This window comes from Haliotis cracherodii, unplaced genomic scaffold (genome assembly GCF_022045235.1).
Source record: "Haliotis cracherodii isolate W230 unplaced genomic scaffold, xgHalCrac1.p SCAF_17, whole genome shotgun sequence".
Taxonomy (NCBI): domain Eukaryota; kingdom Metazoa; phylum Mollusca; class Gastropoda; order Lepetellida; family Haliotidae; genus Haliotis; species Haliotis cracherodii.
Genome location: NW_027266272.1, coordinates 23,766,436 through 23,791,765, shown reverse-complemented (window position 1 = coordinate 23,791,765; position 25,330 = coordinate 23,766,436). Strand labels below are relative to the sequence as shown.

The 25,330-nt window shown below is 40.4% G+C and overlaps 1 protein-coding gene across 2 annotated transcripts; it reads right to left on the bottom strand.

Annotated features, from left to right (window-relative positions):
• Positions 1-3,827: 3,827 nt before the first annotated feature.
• On the bottom strand, positions 3,828-23,770 carry LOC139464977 (protein FAM117B-like). 2 transcript variants are annotated; one of them, XM_071246620.1, is made up of 8 exons: positions 23,401-23,770; positions 21,251-21,402; positions 19,086-19,184; positions 13,453-13,668; positions 12,797-12,865; positions 10,250-10,490; positions 9,630-9,756; positions 3,828-8,415 (listed from the first exon to the last, which is right to left on the bottom strand). In XM_071246620.1, the coding sequence occupies exons 1-8, from the start codon at positions 23,615-23,617 to the stop codon at positions 8,229-8,231; spliced, it is 1,308 nt and encodes a 435-aa protein (XP_071102721.1). In that variant the 5' UTR covers positions 23,618-23,770; the 3' UTR covers positions 3,828-8,228. The 2 variants fall into 2 exon arrangements, with proteins under 2 accessions (XP_071102721.1, XP_071102722.1); XM_071246621.1 differs by having other exon boundaries at positions 19,089-19,184.
• Positions 23,771-25,330: the final 1,560 nt, after the last annotated feature.

Genomic DNA, 25,330 nt, shown 5'->3' with positions numbered 1-25,330 from the left:
AAATCCCTTTCCATATTCATCAGAAATTTCTGCTAAAAGCAGAGTCGTTTGTACGATTCCTCATAAATGATGACCATGTGTTTATCAATCACTATCACATAGTGATGATACCAGGTGTTCGCGAGTGTTTTTTTTAGGTGATTTCCAAAGGCAAAGGTTAACTCAGAATTCGGCACGTACAGGAATAAACAGTGAAATCAGAAACTGCCAACACACGAGATCAATACATAATTTTGAAAGGCGCAGCTTTAGGTTTACAATCGAAGCAGGCAACACAACGGATCAAATACACGCAATAAGTAACAGACCCTGTAATATGTACATGTTTGTGCATTCATGAATGTCCATAATTTTGTCACTGCCAACTGTCTCGAAACAGGACTGTTTTCGTTTTTGAATCAAGTGAGTGAGTGAGTGAGTTGTGTTTAACGCCGCTTTTAACAGTATTCCACTTATATCACGGTGTGTCAGCTTAATGTGTGAGGAAAGCCCGAAGTGATGCAGGTCTTAGACGTTTACCATTTCGGTGAAACCCACGAGCACGGGTATGGTCCTGACAAACCTAGAAACATAATAGGGGCGAACCGGGATCCGAACCCTCAATCATAGGTTTCTGGCGTGTCCAAGGGACGCAACTCTGCACAGCGAATTGCGGCGCCTTAGACGACTGGGTCACCCGTGCCCCCACAATAGCTTCTAACCTAATCAAGCTGGCAATTAGTGTTTTTGTAACACGAGTTTTTGCACGAGTTTTCTCTTCAATCTACCTCTAACAAGACTGAAGCCAGTTTACTCTGCACATGCAGCGCTTGCGATGGTGGCTTCGCTGTGCGGAGCTCTATTGTTTTCGTCCGTGCATGTGACGTCACACTCGGAAATTAGTTCATGCATGAATTAAAAACACACAAAACTGTCCCCTTAAATGCCTGTCATGTTCGTAAAGAACCAGGAACAGATAACTCTTCATTCTACCCTCACTCTGACAGCACTTGACATTTTACTAGCAGTTTGTAAGCAGAGTACGTATGTAAGCGGGTGGGCATTTACACATCACGATTGGGTCACGGATTGAAGTTTGTGTTCCTCCCCACTGCACATTACAGACACTCTAAATCAAACAGGGTGCACGTCACAACTGATAACAGCATCGATTATCCAGTGTCTCCATAACAGACTTGGTATATAATACACCAATCTCATTAAAATCAGATCTAAGTTCTCGCTGCCGCTAAACAAAGATCTGAGGGCATCCCATTACGGGTCACGTCAGAACGACCTTTTGCAAACATTGACCGACCCACTGAAATGACCAACAAGAAGTCGACATCAGCCATTTAGAAAGCAGCTTTCTCGAGCTTTACGGCACACGTTTCCACCTGGCGACTTCCACTTGAGACTACGCTTGAAAAATATGTAGACACAGTTCTCGATTAAAATTTTGAAAACTGAACAAACGAACATTCCGGAATGTCTAATAAATAGTTGCGATTGTATGGCAGTGCTTCCCACATACTGTGCAACGCCTCCTCCGTTCAAATGTTTATCCCAAGGAAGCGAGAGATAGACGATAATTTTGACGGAATCACTGGTACGGGCCTTAACTGTCCTTCGGAACACCCCTTTTTAACGTTTTCAAGGTTGCATGATTAGGAAACACATTCTGACTGTCACTTTCATGATCTGGTAAGCGACGCTTTCATTGGTCGGATGAAATGTCGTTCTGACGTGACCCCCAATGGGATGTCCTCAGATCTTTGTTTAGCTCTGATTTTAATGAGATTGTTAATACACTGGATAATCGATAATAAAAGGTCTGTCGCTCAGCCCTTCTTGAAGGTATACTTACAATGTGGCACTGAATCGGCTCGGCGACTTTGATCAGTATTTGGAGTGACACCATACAAGGAAGGAATCCAAATTGAGTGGGGTATTCATGTTAAACTATGGCATGGTATCTCAGTGGGCTAGCACTATAAAATGGCATCAGTCCGGACTAGTACAAGCAGCCACACACACACATATACACGTGCATGCACGTCGCTACATAAGTGCAATAATCTTGGACGCGACGTTAAACCCCATTTCACCTCACCTCATAATATCAATCACTGGTGAGTCTAGCTGAGAGTTTACAGGCCACACTATAACGAAGATTGCTGAGTGCCGCAAGCAAGAAAAGGTGCAGCACCTTTGATCACTGGAACAGCCTGCACAGGTAGAGGAACCTCATTCTCCCCCAGTAAAGCACTTTGATTGTATGGGGTGCTCAGACCTGGCTGGTAATAAGTTATCCAATCCCTGTAGCATTGGGACAGGTGCATAAAATTAATACCAATATCCCAATCAGCAATGGTTTGCTTGGCCAAGTTGATAATTTACAAGCCTAGCAATACATTTGTAATAATGCTGACAGCAACTTGAGGTGAATGAGTATGGTTTTACACCCTTTAACAATATTCCAGCAATGTCAGGGCGAGGACTTCAGAAATATGCTTCACCCATTGTACACATGTGGGAATCGAACCCGGCCATCAGCCCCACCCGACAGCAACAAGCCACCTCACTCTGGTTATTCCCATGTGACCCAGCGTGTCATATGGCATATGGCGAACAGTATAACAGAACATTTGTGCTGCTTGATGTACCACACTAATGACTGTACATAAATATCTTGACATACTAAATGTTGTGTAACAATATTCCAACTCTGCAGTGGTTAACTGAGCCTGGGACAGGCAAACCGGTGGTTGATTGCACCTGCAACTCTCCATCCAGGCTGTAGGCATGATCACACACCTGAACCACAAGATGCTTACTAGAACTGACAGGTAAGACGACTTGGAAACCGGGAACATTAATTCAAACACATTTGTCATCATGCCTTATAACCTGCTAGTTACATGACCAATATTTCAAATCCTCAGTGTCTGGGACATTCAGTGAAGTTATTTTGAGAAATTCAGTGACTATATTCTCCCGAGATATTCAGGACGTTCAGTGTAGACATTCTCCTGAGATATTCAGTGGAACATGGTCTGGGACATCCAGTGATGATATTCTCCTGAGATATTCAGTACGACATGGTCTGGGACACCCAGTGAAGATATTCTCCCGAGATATTCTGTAGAACATGGTCCGGGATATCCAGTGAAGATATTCTCCCGACATATTCAGTAGAACATGGTCAGGGATATCCAGTGAAGATATTCTCCTGAGATATTCAGTAGGACATACTCTAGGATATCCAGTGAAGACATTCTCCCAAGATATTCAGCAGGACGTACTCTGGGACAATCAGTGAAGTTATTTTCCTATATTCTGTAGAACATGGTCTGGGACATCCAGTGAAGATATTCTCCCGAGATATTCAGTAGAACATGGTGAGGGACATCCAGTAAAGATATTCACCCCGAGATATTCTGTAGAACATGTTCTGGGACGTTCAGTGAAGATATTCTCCCAAAATATTCAGGAGGACATACTCTGGGATGTACAGTGACGATATTCTTCTGAGATATTCGGTAGGACATGGTCTGGGACATCCAGTGAAGATTATTCAGTAGGACATGGTCTGGAACATCCAGTGACGATATTCTGAGATATTCGGTAGGACATAATCTGTTACGTTCAGTGAAGATATTCTCCCGAGATATTCGATAGGACATTGTCTGGGACATCCAGTGAAGATATTCTCTGTTCATTAATATCATTTGTAGTCAGTTTAGGCAAAGCAAGCTTACTGAAAACGACCTCTGAAAACAAGCTGATGTAGATTTCTATGTTCACTTTTCCACAGGTCAAGTCAAGAACAACAAACAATGTAAGTGTTGTACAAAAGATAAACTTTTATTTCTAAATGAAACATACTCTAGGTTTAAAGGACAGAACTCTAAGTACGTAGGAGCCTGCAGCTCTGAAACACCTCGGAGGAAAATACACCAAAATAATTACAGATCTGCCATTTTTCAGTTTGATTTGTATCAAATTGACTGACTATGTATCACTAAAATAGATATTTCTTCCTCTATGACTGATATGTTCCAAGAATAGCACTTAATGATATCCAAGATGGACGCGCCGGTATGGACACAGCAAGCCTATCGGCGGAGGGACAACCACAGTTAAATGTACCATTGAAGGTGTGAAAATAGAGACAATAAATTACATCTACTAGTCAATATTAATTGAAATAACTTACACAAGGTATACAAGTCTTTCATTAACTACAAACTTTGTACATAGTGCATACAGAGTCAGCCCTTTGGCCTCCAACAGTCTAAAAGAATTTTTTATGATTTTTTTTACAATTACTCCAAAGGTTTAGGGGTAGAAGTATCTTTCTAATGTACAATTCTGATTCTTCAAGTGACAAAAAGTTTAATTATTCCCATTTCTGCCATTAGTTACATGCTTAGCCATGAAACCTCAACAATTAGATTTTCATCATCTAGTTTTAGATCATTTACAAAATGATGTTAGGTTCTTGTGATTCTTGAACTTCTCATCCGAAAACAATATTTTAACAATATGACTTTATACTGTTGGTGATCAAAGATCCGCTGTCATGTATGCAGATGCAAGTGGAACAGCCAATATTTGAGCTCCACTTATTACAAGCCAATAAATAGCACTAACTATACATGCGTTCACAAATATTGCTTTGGTATTCAAATTGGACTTGTTAACAATTTACATTGTCTTGTGTTATTAGCAACATGCTAATAAAAAACACTTAACTTGTGATTAACACTAATTTCATGTTAAGCATGAAAATCAGAAAGACAAAGTCGACTCCCTTTGTTGCATAAATGCATCAAGTCCATCACATAGTGGATATATCAAGTCTCTCTCAGTCCCAACAAAATACTGAACACTTTTTGTAGGATTTCTCCTAAAAATTCCACAAAGAAAGTTTTCGGATTCAAAACGAGCTGGGCACGAGAAAGAGCTACCTCAGCCATGCCCCAACAAATGGCATGGTTGGTAACAAGCTTCAGAAAGCTGAGAGCCTTCTCGTTGCTCACCTATTGTCTATATACAAAACTGACAGAAATGTCAAAACCTCATGGAAGGAAAACTGATACAAGAGACTGCCACAAGAGGCAGTCCATTTAAATGCAAGTTCTGAGATTCGTTAAACAGGTCAAGTTCTGTATCGTCAACCTCTAACAGTGGTGTCTACAGAAAGAATTATACACAGCACATTAACAGTGCATCATCAGTTACAATTTGATTTTGCATTTTTTTTTTCAGTTTTAGCTTTCTGTATTTACATACATGCAAGCTTTGTCATTGTGCGATTGCTCCTACAGGTTTGTAGGATGCTGATAATCATTGCTTTACTCAGGAAGGCTCCTCGTCATGCAATGTTAGCTGCCTTTTCCATGATAGGCAAGAACATGTTTGGGCGAAAATATTTGTTCCCGTACACCAAACAGCGAAAACACAGCAAGAGAACACATATTTCTCTCCTCCTTTGGGTGGATGCATAACAACTGCAAAAGAGCATCATGGAATGTTGTGGGCTTTACCCGGAAGTCTGTGCTGGGCTCAGCTACAAACAATGTGTCAACAGGTCGGCTTTATATAAGATTGGAGGCGGACAAGTTTTGTTTTTTTTGTAAAATGGCTTTGGATACAGGTAAATAGACAATTGGACCCATCAAAAAGTTCACAATCATCTGACCGATAGCAAGAATCGGAGTAAATGACCTTGACATTGTTTCTCTTTGACCTTGGTGTTGACACTCTTGTACAAGGTCATTCCCTCACTGAAGGCAAATTAAACAAGTCTTGATCATTCAGTGGAATCAAAATCTCCAAACATAACTATGAAGGAATGTGTAAAGTCAAATCAGTTCAGATCTCTTTCAATGAATTGAAGTGAAACTGGAAATACTCATGTTATTTGAGTGCAGACACATTGGGAAATTCCACCCTAGAGTCAATGAAAAAATGTCTTGCTTGTTTGTGGACTGCAACAAAGAATTTTCAGAAACCAGACTTAGGGTGTTAAAAACAGGAAGATATATTTCAGACAAGCAGGCCAACCCAAAGTGGTTTACCATTGATTGCTGTCAAATAAAAACATTCATTGCACATATTGCCTGGAGAAGAATTAAAGTTGTGACAATATAGATTTAGAATAATATTTATCTGTTGTTGTTAAACAGAGATATCAGAAATTTCAAGTGTTTTTTTTTGCAATGTTCCACAAATATCAAAAAGGTTGAATCTGCATATTGAACTTTGCCACCACGAGGAGAGATAGTCAAACATCAGTGTCAAGTCAGTCACCACAAACAAAATGTTAATATGTGTCAACAAACTTAATCAACTTGGTCCACAATGCAAATATTTTTGTAGACAAATTTCAATAGTGGATTACACATTTCAAATACCAGTTTGATTATAGAATAGATATAAATGACTTAGGTGAATGCCATAATGAATGATAATACTTGTGAAGTAGCACACAAAAAGCCCTATATGGTAACATTGTGACCAATAACCTAGGCGTTTTAGCAAAAGAATAAAAGATTCTTGTATTCTTCTTCAAAACGGTTATTAAAACAACGATAACATGATCACTGATGACAACAAGCAAGATAATTAATATTTCATACCAGTTCGAAACAAACTTGTTTCTCATTAAGATTGGCACATACAGTTTTAGAGCTAATTCAATTGAAAAGGAACAGTGAATGTTTCTTCTTCAAGTTGAAACCCTCATTATGGAGGGGACAAATGAGGAGACAAACTGCAACTAGCCTCGGATTGATGAACTGATTAAGTACCCTGGGATTTGTCCTATCAGGCTTCATAATTTTGAATTATGTTTAAGATTATAAATTAATGAATTATCACGAGAAGAGTTCTGAAACAAATATTTTGTGCACTTTCTATGCAGCACTGACAGTTATATATGTAAGACTCCCACCAGATTTTGTCTGACTTCTGATAAAGTATTATTGAAAGTAACTTAAGCATTCAGGATTCCATGACCAAAGATTGACTCAAACCCAGGGAAGATTGTCTTACACTGATCATGAGGACTAGTGACGTGTTAAACTTACTAATTCCAATATCAAGTTAGTAGCCAATAGCCACTAAACAGTCTCTAAAAACGAAAACGCTGCACATCAAAATAACATCATTAGAGCCACACGGATACACTGATATATACATATACAATTTTAACAAGAAATATAACAAAATATTAAAGATATTGAATTTCATTCACACTGAAAACATACTCATTATTTCAACTTAAAATACACAAAGCATTTGTGAACTTGCTAAATCTAAAAGGAAGAACCGTATTGCTTCTCTCTAAAATTGCAAAGGTGAAAGAATATGCAAAATCGCAATCTTAATGATCATTACTTATGCCACACTGGATTAAGTTGCTTATATGGCTGAAATAATGCTGGTGCGACATTAAATTATAACTCACTAATCATTTGTTCTTGTTTAACACTGCACTCAGCAATATTCCAGCTATATGATGGGAGTCTGTAAATAATCGAGTTTGGACCAGACAATCCAGTGATTGACATCATGAGCATCGATCCACGCAATTGGGACCGATGACATGCATCAGCAAACTCACTAATCACTACAGTGCATTAAATGCATATGCATCATGAGACTGGCAAGCCTCATGAATCAGGCAGGACACCTATGGGCGTTGGTGCCATCAAAGTATACACCTTGGACCATATCGCTTTCGTCATGTTTCAATTTTTCTATAAGTTGGAGAGAGTATACAGTAGTCAGAGCTATCTGTGGTGAAAATCTGCTCATGTGTTTTGATGAAATGGAATGAATATTTAACTCATCATAAACTTAGCAAGATAATGTTTGTGTGTACAGCACGATGCAGTTGATGATCCCAATACAAGTGTTCTCAATCAATACACAAACAATGAAATGAGACAGTCAGCATAATACAATATCAAGGTCTGTGAAAAGAGCATACAATAATTATATGATGCCACAATCCAGACATATAGATTTGTATACCAACAATAAACATAATTGTGACTCTTTTCTTTGTGATGTTTTGCAACTCATGGTCAGTCAAAATATATATGTATGCGAAATAAGAAGTAACAAAGGAAAAACAAACAGTGGTCATATTTAAATATAGGAACACTCCTTGGGTGACATGACTCAATTCCAGGTAGTCTGGTAATGGCACAGTGAAATGAGATTATCTCCCCTGTCTACTGCCCCTCTATTGTAGGGGGCGTTGGTGGTGGAGCTACTGGTGGAACTGTGTTGAGGCCGATGTCCTGTGTGGGGCTGCAGTAACTCCTGATCAGGGGGCAGAAAGCAGAGCTCTGACTTGGTTTGAAGATGAACTGATTTGGCTTTAAAGGACAGAATAGAGACTCTTTGATGCTGGGTTTTCTGAAAGAAAAAATGTGAAGCTTGAATAGCATGTTCTCACTTTGAACAACACCTGAGTGAGTGAGTGAGTGAGTTGGGTTTAACGCCGCTTTTAACAGTATTTCAGTTATATCACGGCGTGTCAGCTTAATGTGGGAGGAAAGCCCGAAGTGATGCAGGTCTAAGACGTTTACCACTTCGGTGAAACCCACGAGCACGGGTATGGTGCTGACAAACCTAGAAACATAATCGGGGCGAACCCACAATCATAGGTTTCTGGCGTGCCCAAGGGACGCAACTCTGCACAGCGAATCGCGGCGCCTTAGACGACTGGGCCACCCGTGCCCCGAACAACACCTGACTGGCAGAGAGAAAGAGAGAGAGGGAGGGAGAGAGAGGGAGAGAGAGATATCAGTGTACAGGCTTAAAGGTACAATCCTCGGCCATATTGACCCACGAGACATGACACATAAAACATAATGTAATCACAAGTTATGAATATATGATAAATAATATATACACAAGACATGTAAGTTAACTAGTCTCATGAAAAAAAGCAGGTGTTCCTTGACTTCTTTTGAGTAGTATACATTCACAGATACATTAGAACATCTCATGCATTCTCATCTGTCAACAAATGTTTCATGCCAGACTCAGCAATATTCCAGCTATATCATGGAAGGAAAGAATGAGAATCCTGACCAGACAACCAAGTGATCAAAATTGTGAGCAACGATCCACGCAGTTGGGATACGATGACACACAATGAACTAAGTCACTGTGTCTAATCCCCAAATTCATTTGGTTGCCTGGGAAACTCCTCTTACTGGAATCCCCACAGGCTCGACTATTAGTTTGTTCGTTTTGTTTGTTTGTTTTTTAACGCCACACTCAGCTATATTCCAGCTATATGACGGTGGTCTGTAAATAATCAAGTCAGGACAAGACAATCCAGTGATTGACACGCCGAGCATCGATCCACGCAATTGGGATACAATGACATGCAAGCCTAACTACCCGATCCTGTTAGTCTCCTCTAATGACAAGCATTGTCGCCTTTTACAGCAAACACGGGTCGCTGAGGACCTATTCTACCCCAGATCTTCACGGGTCCGACTATTAGTGAGTATTTGAGAAGAATTGACATCTGCTTTTAGCTATATTCCATAATTTAGGCAAGCACACAGATGTTTGGATCAAGATCACTGCATCAAGAATGGTAGTTTTGTATTTACCGCGATTCCTCGATTACTCGGACCTTCTCACACCCATCTGGAGGCTCTCGGACGAAGTCACATTTCTCTGCTTTGGGGCTTGAAACAAACTTGGTGATTGAGGGTTCTGGGGAGTCTTCAGCTTCACCTGTTGCACAAAAAGTCAAATTAGCACAAACATGATTCATATCACCAAGGAAAAAACAAAGAGACTGTCATGGTTTTGATACTTGCTTAGAAAGGCTAATAGGCCACCATAACCTTTGTCGGAAGACTGTCTGTCAAAACTACAACACAACTATCACCTTTGTCGGAAGACTTGCTGTCTGCCACAACTACAACACTACAATCACCTCTGTCGGAAGACTTGCTGTCTGCCACAACTACAACACTACAATCACCTCTGTCGGAAGACTTGCTGTCTGCCACAACTACAACACTACAAACACCTTTGTTGGAAGACTTGCTGTCTGCCACAACTACAACACTACAAACACCTCTGTCGGAAGACTTGCTGTCTGCCACAACTACAACACTACAATCACCTTTGTTGGAAGACTTGCTGTCTGCCACAACTACAACACTACAATCACCTTTGTCGGAAGACTGGCTGTCTGCTGCAACTACAACACTACAATCACCTTTGTCGGAAGACTTGCTGTCTGTTGACTCTGACCGACTGGAGGGCCGGGAGGTGTCCATGTGACCAGGAATGATTGGTATGGCAGGACTGATGGAGTCGGCGCGGCTCCCGCTGCTGGTGATAGTGTAGGGCTCATCCACCTGTCCTGACGGCGTCTGTGTGTTCACCGAACGTGTTGAGCCAATTCGGATAATGTCAGGAATTGGTGCTCTGTGACCATCAGGAATCTCTGGATGAGACTGCAAGGGAAACAAGTGTCTGTTGTAGAATAATTTTTCTTTATGAGTGCAAGACGTCCTATCTAGAAGGACTTTGTTTTGTAATAAAACTCAGTAAGTCAGTAACAAGTGGTCATCAGTTTTTCCAGAAATCTTCACCCATCCCCGTATCATATGATATACTGACCACCATACTTTGATTAATATATTTAGAGTTATGCACATTCAAGAGATATTAGATTGGCTTCATGCACAATCGAACATGCTGGTATGTTGTGTGAACTGACGCTCATGAAGGCATCACGTGACATCTTAGATCCATGACTCGCGATGCACTTTGTCTCGTAAAGGATTAACGTGCAATATTTAGAAATCATGTGAAACAAAGCGTGAAAAAATAAGACACTCTGTGGTAACACTTGACTGATTGATAGTTTTGTCATTAATTGGTACACACTGGAAACTAGGTTTCACTAAAAATATTTTAACTTATCCTGCATTACTACCTTAATGCATTTTTATCAGACGGAACGGAGGGGGTCATACCTTCAGATGTAATTTCAAGACAGACCCTCAACCAGTCCAGGTAACCACATAGCATCCTTAGCAAGAAAACCAAAGACCATTCCTGTCTATAGCATCACACGAGCGAGAGTAGGTGGTTTGAAGACCAGTCAGGAAACGGAAAAGTAGAAAAGGGGTGTCGGACAATTTCTAAATTCTGATCAAACGGAAGCATGAAACCCATCTAGTCTGGGTAAAATTCTACCAGAGATGTTGCAGGGTCGGCTCCGAGATGTATAAGTCAGGACCGTCTGGAGTGACCTGCTGCACCACCATCAGGGGTCCAAAACTATGGACACCTTGCACATCCTCAGGAGCCACGTCACGGAAAAAATGATTGGCAAAGATAGTATCCGAGTGCCAAACACAACCCTCCATGATGGACTTGATGGATCAATTGCTGTGGGGGGCCATTGTCGAAGCGACAACTTGAATCTCATGGGGGGTGTTGGCTCTGGGCGGGTCCATACCGACCAGGTCGTAAGCCTGCGGGATAATGGAAAGAAGCCACAAGGAGATAGTGTTACGACTAACTGCCATCTGGGATGTAGGGGTAAACAGTCGTTTCTGAGATCCACGTTGAGTCTAGGATCGACGGAAAAAAACCTGTAATGCTTGAACTGGGCACAGAAGTTCATCCTCGTCCTTGGAACCCACTATTGAATATAAGAACCCACTGGACCAACAAAATGTGAGTCATTACTTCATAGTTCCCCTAACCATCTGTTTTCATCTACTTTTAAAAATTCCACCGATATCACGGCAGGGCATACCAGAAAAGGGTTTCACACATTATTATCTGTGTGGCGAATCAAACCTGGGCCTTAAGTGTGATGAGCAAACACCTTAACCAAAAGGCTAACCCCTAACCACCACTTTTTACCATACACTACACAGAAACAGATGTAGGTCCGGAGCTGATAATTCCGGCTGGTGGCGAATAGGTTGATGAGTGGTAGGCTGAAACGCTGGCAAACCAGGGCGAAGGGATGGGGGTGGAGCATCCACTCCCTGGGAGCCACTTTTGTCTGATTTGGAAAGTGCGCCCACCATGTTATTATGACAACCAAGGACGTGCTGGACGATGAACCTCAGATGCCGTCGATCCACTAACTGAAAGAACCAGATGATGAGTGAGTAGTCCCCTGAGTGCGAAGATACCAAAGCGGTGGTGTTGTCTTTGGATATGGCGAGCACTGTGTGCCAAAGACAGGACTCCCAATGAGCCACAGCTAGGATGAGTGCTTCAAGTTCCAGATTGTAGGCAGTAGGCAGTAGGCAGTCTTGTCCTCCAGATGTGCCCCCCCCCCACCCCCCACCCCACCACAAAGCCTGACATGAGGCTTCAACAAACAGGTGGAGTGTGGTCTAGAGCTCTGTCAAGGAGACACCATTGGCGACATTTGATTTCACTGTTCACCAACAAAGACACAGGTGAAGGTGAATCGGGAGAGTGATGGAGGCCAAAGGCGTCTGCTGACGAATAAACAGAGCAAGAAACCACTGTAGAAGGCAAAATCGGAGCTGGCCAATGAACGTCAGATCCTGAACTGACGTGAGAAGACCTATTAACAGCATTTCTTATTTTCACCCAGGACCATCACAAGGCGCTGTCTTCTTTGTCATAAGGTGAGCAGTAAATCATTAAGGAGTAATGCAGGACAAGAAAAAAATAATGCTTTTGGCTTACTGTAAATCTACAACTAGTATTAATGTTCATCACAAGATGAATTATCAATATTTTCAACAAACAAAACACATACATGTACTTTTAGTTCTGACTCTTCAGGTTCGATGGCTGCTGGGTTGTTCAGAACAAGCTTTTCAATTTCCTGCAACAGATAAGAAATCACATCAATCACAAATCAATACTGAAACCTGGTGTTCATGATGTTTGCTCACATAGTACTTGAATCTTGAGATACCTATGCCAACATTAAGGTGGTGGCATGGACCCCATGACTTTCCTAATATCAAACACTGATGTACATTAAAGTTCATAACCTAGAAACCATGCAAACCAAGTGTAGAGTCTTAGACATATAAAATTCTTAATTAAAAGGTTCAAGGAAAACATTACGGTCAAAGTACTTATCTAATAAACATAAAAACAAGATATGCAAATGTACAAAGTTTGAAACAAGGCAAATTCAGACATTGATGCTAAAACTTGAATGAGAATACCAAAAGTCAATCATAATAACACTTGACTATTCATTCATCAAACATTTAAGGCCCTCGCAGTTTAAGCATGCTAGAGAAATTTATGTATATTGTGTATGGCCATGACAGATTAACTATAGTCATATGAACAAAAATCAAGCGTTCTTTGACTACTTTTGAGTAGTATATATTTAATCTATTACCACAGCCAAAGTGATATGCTACGTTAATCTATTTCTACAGCCTACAGACTTACTGTATTTAGTCCTTCTACACTGTTACGTTGATATTTTGACATGTTTGTTTTAGGAATGTTCGTGGGTATGCCAATAGCTTTTGATTGGCTGAAGACAGTAGGTGGCGCCGTGAGGGAGAGGGCAGAGTGTTTGCCTTGCACCGGACTCTGTCGCTGTTTGCTCCATTCCTTCTCCTTGCTGCCTTCTTTGGTTCGCTGTAGACGCTGTTTTATCAGCTGTAACACAATAATCACTCAACAATCACATCATTATCATTATGCAAACAAATTGTTGACAATGCCAGCTTAAAGTTTGAGTACTGTGGTCATAACTAAACATTACATCATAAAAAAAATGGAAATTTTGTATAAATTGCATATTTATAGCCTTATCCTATCTCACACTTTTCATTTCTTCCTTCTTCTTGAATCCTATGTGGAAACATGCTTAAACCATGTTTCCAGCTTCTAAAACAAAAACATTCTCCTGAACACACCCTGCATCTCCATGGTAACGCCCAGAAGTTAGGTCAATTGCGTGTTTTCCATGCACGGCAAGCCTGCTCGATCTGACCGATTGCATACACCTGCCAAATCATTATCTTTCGCAGAGCTATCAGGCTAGAAAAATTGAGATGTGGGGATGGTTGGGTGTGTAAATTGTGTGAGAGATAGGATAAGTATATAAATATACAATTTACACAAAAGTTTCCCACATTTTCCAAAACTTATCCTATCTCACACTTTGCATTTTATCCCACGGTTGGTTGGTGGGTCGCAGATACCCTAGCCTATATAGACTACAAACGTGAGATATACACAAGAAACTAGTTTTAAATTTGCGAACCAAGACGAGAAGAGAAACGATTGACAACACTTCATATCAAGGACCTTCGAACCAAAACCCTACATCACAAATACCCAAAGCAGAGGTGAGTGGAATAAAGGTTAGGGACAACATTCTTAGTTAAATGAATGGCAGCACCTAATGGTGACTGTAGATGAAGACTAAAAAGTCTCCACAGACGAACTAGTTCACCCTCCAAAACAGACTCGATCTGGGAAAACCCGAACAATAAAAAAACACATGACACCAAAGTAAATATTCAATGATTTATTCTGTATATACCTGCAAGGATCTCAATGTATAACAGCTTATCTACGTGAACTGGGGCGAGACAGTTGTGGTGCCAAACTTGTGGAGCCCTTGCACCTCCCTGACTGAAAAGTGTAGCGAAGGTAGTGAGACGTGAAGACTGTATAAGATTTCCAATAGCACCCTTCCATGATGGCTGAAAGGGTGCAGTTGCTGTGTCAAGCCATGGTAGAGGCAACCACTATAGTCTCTTGGGGATTGGACATAGTAGGTGGAGGCAGCCCGGTGAAGGTATGCATACGCTCGAAGCGGACGAAGGTGCGTAGCCTGAAGGATAGCGTTGTACAAGATTTCCGAAGCAGGAGTTGACAACGGTATGAACAGTCTCTTCTGGGAATGTCTGTGGAGGCAAGACCGACTAAATATATAGCCGAATTACTAAAACTGGGCATAGGGAGAGGTCTTCATGGTCATTCGATCCTAAGATGGATGAGAGCTGGGGAATTGTAAAGTGACGGTCAGGTTGTCCGGGAAGCTGTTTTTTTGCCATGAAATCCCAACGAAGGCCCAGGAATGCCCTACCACTTCAGGATCTCTCAAACTGGACCCTGGTGACATCCAAAGCATAAATTTCGCTAACAGAGGCTGCAATTGCCAGTGGCTCATAATCACAGAAAACAAGGTGTTGAAGAACAACATTCAGATCCCATGAAGGAGGCCGAAAATGGGCGGTTTGATCTGCTTATTAGCAGGAACGGATGAGCGACTGTAGTTCCGCAACCATGGAAACCTTTGCCCCTGAAGTGGTGGCAATGACAGAGTTGATAGCTGCGAGGTAGGTGGCTAAAGAGGATCCTTTAAATTTCCGGGTTGAACACAGGTGATGTACATACCGTATTTTCTCCAGTATAGTGCGCACCCATGTATAATGCGCACCCCCCTCTAGCGGGTTCAATATTTTGGAAAAAAAAGAAATTTTAATATTATGCGCAGAAAAAATTTACACCGTACCCTTTCAGCGAAGTCCGGCAAACGAATGGGTGCTGAGAAACTTCGTCAGTACAAATTCGAAATTTGAGATAAAAAATCACCAGACATGTTTACTTACCGTTTAAATAGTATTTATTGTTCTGCTAGGCATTGTTTTATATCTAGGGATTAAGATTACCTTGTGTATTTTCTCGTAAACTAAGCCGGAAACAGCAATCAGCTGTACACACGTTTTCTTGGAATCGACCGGTGATTCGGTCAAGACACACCCAATGATATAACTTTATAGGATTTTTAATGCAAGGATCGGCAACAATTGTATCTCAAACTATTTCATTTATCAGGAATAATATATTCCATTATTTTCTTAATTATATGCAGCCTTTACTAAACATATTTAAAATAATAATAACCCTAAGCGAAACAGCTGATCGCTATTCCCGGGTATTATTTTTTACATGGAACATGTCTGACCAGTCACCGTCAAGGCTCACGCGCACGTGATCACGTGAGCGCGAGAATTTCATGTTGACACAGAATCGTCAAACAAAAACAAATATGACTTTTAACGAGTCAAAGTATGTCATTTATGATATATGTATCCATTCTCTGTCAACTAAAGTTCGTTTCAAGGCGTCAATAGCGGTATTCTGACCGTGGTTGCTGTTAATAACGGTGAGTTGTGCGATCTTCCGATCGCTTCACACACGATTTCGCCGAAATTAATAAAAACAATATTATAAGGAATTTTGAATATAATTAATGAAGTAAGTTACAAACATAAGTCCAGAAATACAAAGAACACTTTTTATAGACAGACAGTGTAATTACATGATTATTTTGCGTACTTTAGTATGGATTTGTTGACATGGTATTTCCGGTGTTTCGTGCTCACGGAAATGTCTTTCCATGGGGGAAAAAAACATCCAAACTCATAATTCGTGTATAATGCGCACCCCCTTCCACACAGCTGTTTTTTTTGGAAAAAAAGTGCGCACTATACTCAAGAAAATACGGTACTCGGCGATCTGCAGAAGTCAGGTTGAGGTAGGAGTTGAAATATCACAAGCGTGACAATAAGTGTCAAAGGAAGTCCACCTGTGGTCGCAAAAGTACCCGCTAGATGAACGATAGGCTGCAGTTATGGTCTTTGCCACATGCTGGGAGTAGCCCTTAGATGAGAGGGAGTCGATGAGTTGAAAGAATTCTAGAGCGAGCGAGAGGAGGGACATCAACTTCCTGGATCCCATTTTGTTGAGGTACGACACGACCCCAGTGTTGTCGGAATGGATCATGAGGGAAGAGGAGCGTAGGAACTGTGACCAATGCGAGAGATCCCTAGAATGGCTGCCTTGATTTCGAGATTGTTGATGTGGAGGCAACTCTCGTCATTGGGCCACCGCCCTGTCACTTACAGATCTCCAAAGTGCGCTCCCCAACCTATGGTTGAAGCATCGATGAACAGATGGACAAACGGGATGAATGGCCACAAAGAGATCCCACCGCAAATGTTCGATGCGACCAGGCACCATTGAAGATGAGGATGGATACGGAGCGGTAACAAGAATCATCAGAAAGATGGCATATCCCCCCGGCAGCTGTCTGTAAAGTAACCACTAGTAAATGTGCAATTCTCTATGTAATGAGTGAACTGTTGAATGTTCTTTAAGAAGCATACATTGTTTACCCACTGAATGGTTTTCGAATTCTGGCCTGTAAACAAACCCGTTCCCCAATGGAGTCTAGGTCCAACTTCTTTCCATAAAAATTGTAAAAAATAAAAATTCGTAAAAAAAATAATATCAAAAGGCACCACTTCAGTATGTGCCTGATAGCTTTGCCAAGTTTCGATCAAATACACTGAATGGTTTTCGAATTCTGCCCCGGAAACGAACCCCTTCACAATCGAGTCTATGTCCAACTTCATTCCATAAAAATTTAAAAAAATTAAAATTAGAAAAATCCCAAAATATCAAAAGGCACCACTTCAGTATGTGCCTGATAGCTTTGCCAAGTTTCGATCAAATACACTGAATGGTTTTCGAATTCTGCCCCGGAAACGAACCCCTTCACAATCGAGTCTATGTCCAACTTCATTCCATAAAAATTTAAAAAAATTAAAATTAGAAAAATCCCAAAATATCAAAAGGCACCACTTCAGTATGTGCCTGATAGCTTTGCCAAGTTTTGATCAAAAACACTGAATGGTTTTTGAATTCTGCCCGGAAACGAACCCCTTCACAATCGAGTCTATGTCCAACTTCATTCCATAAAAATTTAAAAAAATTAAAATTAGAAAAATCCCAAAATATCAAAAGGCACCACTTCAGTATGTGCCTGATAGCTTTTGTTTTTTGATCAAAAACACTGAATGGTTTTCGAATTCTGCCCCGGAAAAGGAAATGATTACGGATGGACAGACGGACAGACGGACAGACAGACTGATCGCTATATCCTCCCGCATTATATGCCGTGGGGGATAAAAAGTACAGCGTGTGAAAATCGTCAATCCTGATAAAGGGCACGAGGAAACATTGAAGTGGTCGCAGATGCAGTTGACCCCATACAGTGAGGGCCTGCGCCTGTTAGGAGACCCAGGAGTTGTTGCCATTGGTGGAGTCCGAGCAGTTGTTTGACATGTTTGAGAGCCATCAGAACAAGTTATTGAATCTTCACCCATCGGTCGTACGGGACGAACATCATACCTCGCTGAGTGTTAAATAGGGCTCCTATGAATTGGAGACATTGGGTGGGAATGAATTCTAACTTATTTGCATTGATCAGCCAGCCAAGTTACCTTAGAGAAAGAGTTGGCAGAGGTATGCACATGGTCAGTTCGAGCAGGCTTGCCGTGCATGGGAAACAAACAATTGACCAAGCTTCTGGGCGTAACCATGGAGATGCAGATGGTGTTTGAGTGAATGTTTTTATTTTAGAAGCTGGAACCATGGTTTAAGCATGTTTCCACATAGGATCAAAGAAGAAGGAAGAAATGAAAAGTATGAAATAGGATAAGTTTAAAAATAGAACATTTGGATCATTGTTGATTGGTTGAAGTAGTAATGTAGAAAAATACTTTGTCAAACCACCATGACAAAACCAACTTTGAGTCTATTAGTATTAGCCCAAACATGACTCAAAGCATCATCTTCAGTAGTTTAGTGTTATCATATGGACTTTTGTAAGTTGGTCTCAAAAGACCGAACTGAATTTTACTAGTCTCAGCCTTTTGGACTTGTGGCTTAAGTCGCAGACTGCATTAGACGATCATCAAATAAGTGAAATCAGTGTTTGGAGCTTGGGATACTGTGTTTAGTCATGAATATAACACTACAATGGACCATACTTTGGGGCAATAAATTCACAGAAGATTTCTATTATTTTAAAAATTCATTCATTTATAAGTTTTAACCTTAGGTGCCATGTGGCACTGCTATTAATATTTGTGAATTTTTAGTTACCAAGTAGAAGTAGGATAGAAATGGTTAACATGATTATTGGAAAGCCACAAAACCTAATTCCAACTTAAAAACATATAGGTATATCTCAGATGACATGGATCTCTTACCACCTTGAGTTGATCTCCCTGACCAAATGATGCTGATCTCTTGTGCCCCTTCTCCCTCTTCCTGTCAAGGCTGCTGACAGACTCCCACTCGTCAGGTGTCTGGGCAAAAGAACATACAACTGAAATGACGCACACAAAAATTCAAACGAAGGAATAAATTGAGGATAGGCAATTACCTCAATGAAACAACCACCACAGCCAGCAGTTAGCAAAGCCAACACTTTACGAAACTACCAACATGAAACATATTGTTTAACAAAAAAATGTTATTGTGCTTGATCAGTTGTGTTAATTCAAGTCTTTGAAAGGTATTCAGAAGTGATACACATAAAGAAGAGAATTTATGGATGTCAACTTCTTTATTATGAGGAACACAACGTTTCGGAGTATACAGAGTCACTTACTCCTTCATCAGGGCAATAAATGCTACGAGGCAAGAACATAAATGTACCTGTAAGAACAACAAAAGCAGCATCAGCAATTGGCACTAGTCCTGTAGCCCTTGCCAAACTGCCCAATTGGTAAGGTATCATAAGGACTAGTAGAAATTTGCCAAGGGTTTTGCTATATGTTATCATTATAAGGACTAGTGGACTAAAAATGTTAAGTTTCAAACACAAAGTTATAAGATAATAAAGGTTGAAACTTAACAAGGGAAGCCAACAGATAATTGGCACTGATGGGTGATTGGCAATGGACAAATGGAAGCCAACATTTAACAGTTAATTATCGCTGATAGCAGGGACAACTGGAAGACAGGACTTAAATTCTCACTGATTGGTAATAGGCAATGGACAATGGGCAAATGGAAGGCTGGGGGTAATTAGCACTGATGGGTGATAGAATGGAAATAGCAATGGACAAATGGAAGCAAGCTAGTTGTGTTAATAATCAAATATTCTGTTAATGTGCCCATTCCATCCATGTCCAGTGCAACACAGTATTATTATGGATAACAACTTGTTTATTATACAATTCAGTGATTGGCACTGACCAAAATTTGTCAACTGTCTGTTGGATCTCTAGTAGACACCATGGTGCTAACCAAAACATTGGTTGGTTTGTTGTTTAACGCCACACTCATCAATATCCCAGCTATATGACAGCGATCTGAAAATAATTGAGTCTGGACCAGACAATCCAGTGATTAATATCATGAGCATCGATCCACGCAATTGGGATCAATGACATGCATCAACCAAGTCAGCGAACCTGACCACCCAATTCCGTTAGTCGCCTCTTATGACAAGCTTAGTCGCCTTTTACAGCAAGCATGGGTTGCTGAAGACCTATTCTACCTCTGATCTTCACGGGTCCTAACCAAAACAGGTTTTAAATTGCAAAGGAAGGCAGTGTGTATGTAAAAGGAATGAAACTGTGTGCTATAGTGGATCGCATTGTTTTTAAGTATAGATTTTTAAAATTATTTTGAAAATGGAAATAAAAATGAAATGTGCGGTGGACTTTATGATGATTCGGGCAGTGCCTGAGAACCAAGACTATTATTTTTTTAGCCTAAGATTACTTTGTTTATCCCAAAAATAACACTAGACTACCAGGCCAGCATCTATTTGAATTAACTGGTCCTTAACATGCTTAAGGAAATATACTAGACTTTGACCAGTGTTAGTGTCAAATACTGTTAATATACACTATGTTTCAGGCTACTTCTGGCCCTTTCATCAGGTGAATGACAGGATGGGTTGGTTGGTTGGTTTGTTGTTTAACCCCGCACTGAGCTATATTTCAGCTATATGACAGCGGTCTGTAAATAATCAAGTCTGGATCAGACAATCCAATGATTGATATCATGAGCATCAATCCTTGCAATTGGGATCGATGACATGTATCAACCAAGTCAGCAAGCCTGACCACCCGATCCCGTTAGTCGCCTTTTACGACAAGCATAGTTGCCTTTACGGCAAGCATGGGTTACTGAAGACCTTTTCTACCCCGGAATCTTCACGGGTCGACAGGATGGGAGAACATGACAGTGAAGTAAGTAATTTAATAGATACATATATCGTACAAGCTACATGGCATGTCTGTGTGAATGTGAAGCACAATCCTGCTTGCCATGACTGGTACTGTGGTAGGTTTCTTTATCTTCATGACTATCACATACATGTTCAATCAATACTTCAGTGACAACAATTTCAACAAACCTGTGTAAATTTGTCACATGTGAGCACCCCCAGATTGTGAGAGCTGTAGGAATGTGGATCTTTAGGCCACTGGCCAGCAAGGTAGATTGTGTCCAGAGAGCTGGCTCGCCACAAGCTGGGCACAGGGCTTTGACGATGTGATTTTGACTTTTCTGAAACACAAATAATTTACTGTTAATGCTTACAATACATTCTCCAAAGAAAAACACTAAAATGTATACTTGCTCACAGTTTCTGGCCGTCAGTCTGAGAAACTATACCATATATCAAAAGTAGGTTCAAAGGCTTTATGAAACTAACGCCCCATATCTTGTAGAGTGCAAAAAAATGTTCCAGTCTGCAAACTCGAACCTGCCACTTAACACATTTTCAATTTCAGTAGATTTTAGTGTTATAATATGCAGGGCTAGCAATTTATATTTATTCTCACTTGGCCACAAAAACAATCTGCTGCAAAGTTGCCATCTACATAATGTTAAAAATGGTAGTCCAGAAAGATATGTCTCTGGCCCTTCCTGAATTTTACTGGTCTCCGAAAAGTGGACTAATATAAGTTAGAAACCATGATATGGACTATCATTAGATACCCTTATATTATTAGACTGAACAAGTTTTGACTAGACTCTGGCTCTGCACTCATTGATATCGTATCAGACTTGTAATTATGAATATAATGTCAATACAGTGAATACACCGATGATTTTTCTCCGCTACACTTCAGGTAGAGGTGGGTGGATTGGGGCTAAGTACAGGCAGGTCACAATGGCAAGTTATATAAGATCATGTATGGAAATGTTCCGCTGACATGTTTTCTCCTATTGTATCTAATTCCTGTATCCAATTACATCTCTGTATCACTGCCGTGATTTACAAGAATAAACATCATTCATCATCATCATCATCATCATCAATAGCTAGATTTTCCAAATTAATGATGGTAGAAGTCCTGGCGGCTGCTCATACAGCAAGTCTGATATATCGGGGAAATCAACTTATAACATGTCAATCGAAGTGTAATATCCCAAATGTTGTAATCATGGTAATGTATTGTTAATCAATGTGTTATATGGTAAAAATAATATTTTCAATTGTGCACATTTCCAAGATCTGGAAAACATCTCTTATAATAATAATAATTTGACTTGACATAGTATACCCCAATCTGTGGTTATCCCCAACTTATATAACATTTGAATCTTAGAGGTCCATTCGATCTCAAACATTCAATATTTTCATGGTTATGGTTGACACTGTAATGACAGCTTGGCTGTCAAGTTTCATGTTTAATGTTGAATGCTGATTCCAGCTTTAGTGCTATTACTGGACCTTAGATGTTCATTTATGGTCATGTTTACTGTTTCACAAAATAACATGTGGAATAAGCTCGTGCACATCCCTTACCAACATGGCGGAAGGTGTCCAGTATACTGCATTCTTGCCAACTCTTCTAATGACAACGAGCAAAAGTATAATGAGATGTGATCATGTGTTTGCTGTAATGGGGAGTTAGTCAGGCGATAACTGGTCGCTAGCCAGTAGTCATATTAAATTATTTGTGCAGCTACTCCTTTTAATAAAATGGTAACTCTCTACATTCAGAATCCAGCCATTCCAAACATCATCAATAAAAGTGATTTTAAAAAACTAGGATTTGGAGTGCCACCTTGCCTGATGCACATTTTGACAGCTGCCACAAACACTGAGCAGTGCTGCAAACAGTCTGGGATTATTTTGATATGTATGGCACTGTTGTTCAATAGGTCATTCTCTCATTAACCATATGTTTGAGAAATAGGCTTCTTCAAATTAAAGGTACATAAATATGCCACTAAGCCACAGCACTGTTGGACATAGATATATCTCTCTTTAGTGTCACAATATCAAATTTGATTTCCAACCAACACTGTTGAGAAGATTTGAGCCTCCATACTCACATCTGTCAGAAATGGGATACAAATGTCACAGTGATATTTAGATAACTAGAATACACACATGGAGTGATAATGGACATAAACAGTTGATGACCAAATAAAATCAAATACGGAGAGTAATTTATTGATGCAAGATGCATATGACTTGTGACTTCTTGAAAAATATGGCGGTGCATTAGGTCTATCGGCAGCTATATACCTTCGTCTGTCAGATCTTACCTCTGGGCGAGCTTGGACTTTTTCGCTCTGGAGATGCTCGATGGTCTGGGGATTTTCGACTCCATATCTTGTGACTGCTTGGTGTAGGAGATGCATTTAAGCTGCGTGTTGGACTTTTTTGTTTCAGAGTGAATGTCTTAACAGCTTTTATCGGTCCTTGCTTTGTTGATGCCGGGGACACATTACGACGAACTCGTTGAGGCGGCTGTCCTGACATTTCTTTCACACTCTCTTCGTGAAATTTGTTTGAAGACCCTTCCTTAGTCTTCCGTCTTTACGTAGAAATAGTTGTTCTCGGCCTATCAAGGCAGACTATCGAAAAAACTTAGATTTTCATCCCTGGCACTGTGTCAATTTTATCCAACCCAGAACTCTCTCAAAAAAATTTCACACAACGGTGTCACGTGACTACAATCTCACTGTCCGATTGGTTAGATTTCCGCCATATTTCTCACCCAGAAAATCCCTTTCTCTTGATAGCGAAAGGTATTTGTCAATTTATTGATGTTAATGCATCATCGCACGAAACTTCAACAATCATAACTGCCTGAGAATTTTATGATTCTTGAACCGCTTTTTGCTTTATTTGATCTTTCTTGTGTCAAATCAAGAATATCCCCCATGAGTCCCCGTACCCAGTCGATTGTCTCCCTTGCAGGTGCTTGACAACCAGTCGTCCATGTAAACAATGGAATGACAAGCGGCGACAACAAAAATATACTGAGTTCTAAAGTCTGTTTGTAAAACTTAATCCGTGACAGAACTAATCTTTTTCATATATAATCCAGGCCACGCGAGCCACTGGCCTTGTGTGTGATAAAGCGCTCTTAAAACTGATCTGACCTGGAACTGCCATTTTGATATTCATTACTTTCTACATATGTTTGGTGAAACAATATTTCGTGAATGATCCATAAGTTGTAATAGTTCAAATATTGATAAAACGAGTTCTTAGTAGAAAAATATTATATTAGAATCAACCGTTTATACGCTGAATGTGTGTTATGGGCATAACTATAGTGTGGTTTCCGGTTTGGCAGTTCGCCAAAAGTCAGCTGCCATGCTTCCTTAGCAACGGAAGGGAGCAGTTATTGTTGAACAGTCCTCACAAAGAAAAAATCCCGAAATTTGGCGACATTTGGAATTAAAACGACTTCTCCCTGGGGATGTATCAAACCTGTGGAATATTTTGAGAACAAATTCATCTATTTAAATAAATGTTATAACGAGGGGAAAATATTGACACGCACCTTAAAAACGCATTAGAATCATATTCCAAAGTGTACCTCCTGCACCCCTTAAATAATTTTTTTTGTTATATTTGATATAGGCCTAAGTCTATTTCATGATGTACTTTATTTTTGTATCAATTTTCCGTTCGTTGTTTAACGCCACTGTCAGCAATATTCCAGCTGTATGATGACGGCATGTACCGTATTTCCTCTATTAGACGCCGGGCCTCTAATAGAAGCCGGGTCAATTGTTCAGTGCGAAAAATAGAAGCCGGGCCTCTAAAAGACGCCGGGTCGATCAATTGATACAATTAATGATCCCGGGACAATCAGTTGATACAATTAATGATTCGGGACATTCGTGGTCATAGTGAAATGGGGGTATTAATAGAAGCCGGGCCTCTAACTGACGCCGGGTCAAAGGCTTGTCCGAAATAAATAGAAGCCCGGGCGTCTAATAGAGGAAATACGGTAAATAATCTTATCTGGACCAGACAAACCAGTGATTACAGTTGGGATACCATAATACGCAATGAACTAAGTCAGCGAGCCTTACCACCCGATTAATTTAGTCGCCTCATACAAGCATCGGTTGCTGGGAACTCCCCACGTGGAAGTTTTATATATTAGCCAGAAACATATGTAATACATCTTGGAGAAACTTCAGCTAAACCAAGAAAGAGAATTCTCAGATTTGA

What these genes read in the sequence shown, in the direction of transcription:
- LOC139464977 (XM_071246620.1), bottom strand. Translation starts at nt 23,617, where the DNA reads ATGTCAGGACAGCCGCCTCAACGAGTTCGTCGTAATGTGTCCCCGGCA. An exon ending in AAGTCCAAGCTCGCCCAGAG is followed by an intron (nt 21,403 to 23,400) that starts GTAAGATCTGAC and finishes TTTGTGTTTCAG; the next exon opens with AAAAGTCAAAATCACATCGT. An exon ending in CGAGTAATCGAGGAATCGCG is followed by an intron (nt 8,416 to 9,629) that starts GTAAATACAAAA and finishes TTTTTCTTTCAG; the next exon opens with AAAACCCAGCATCAAAGAGT.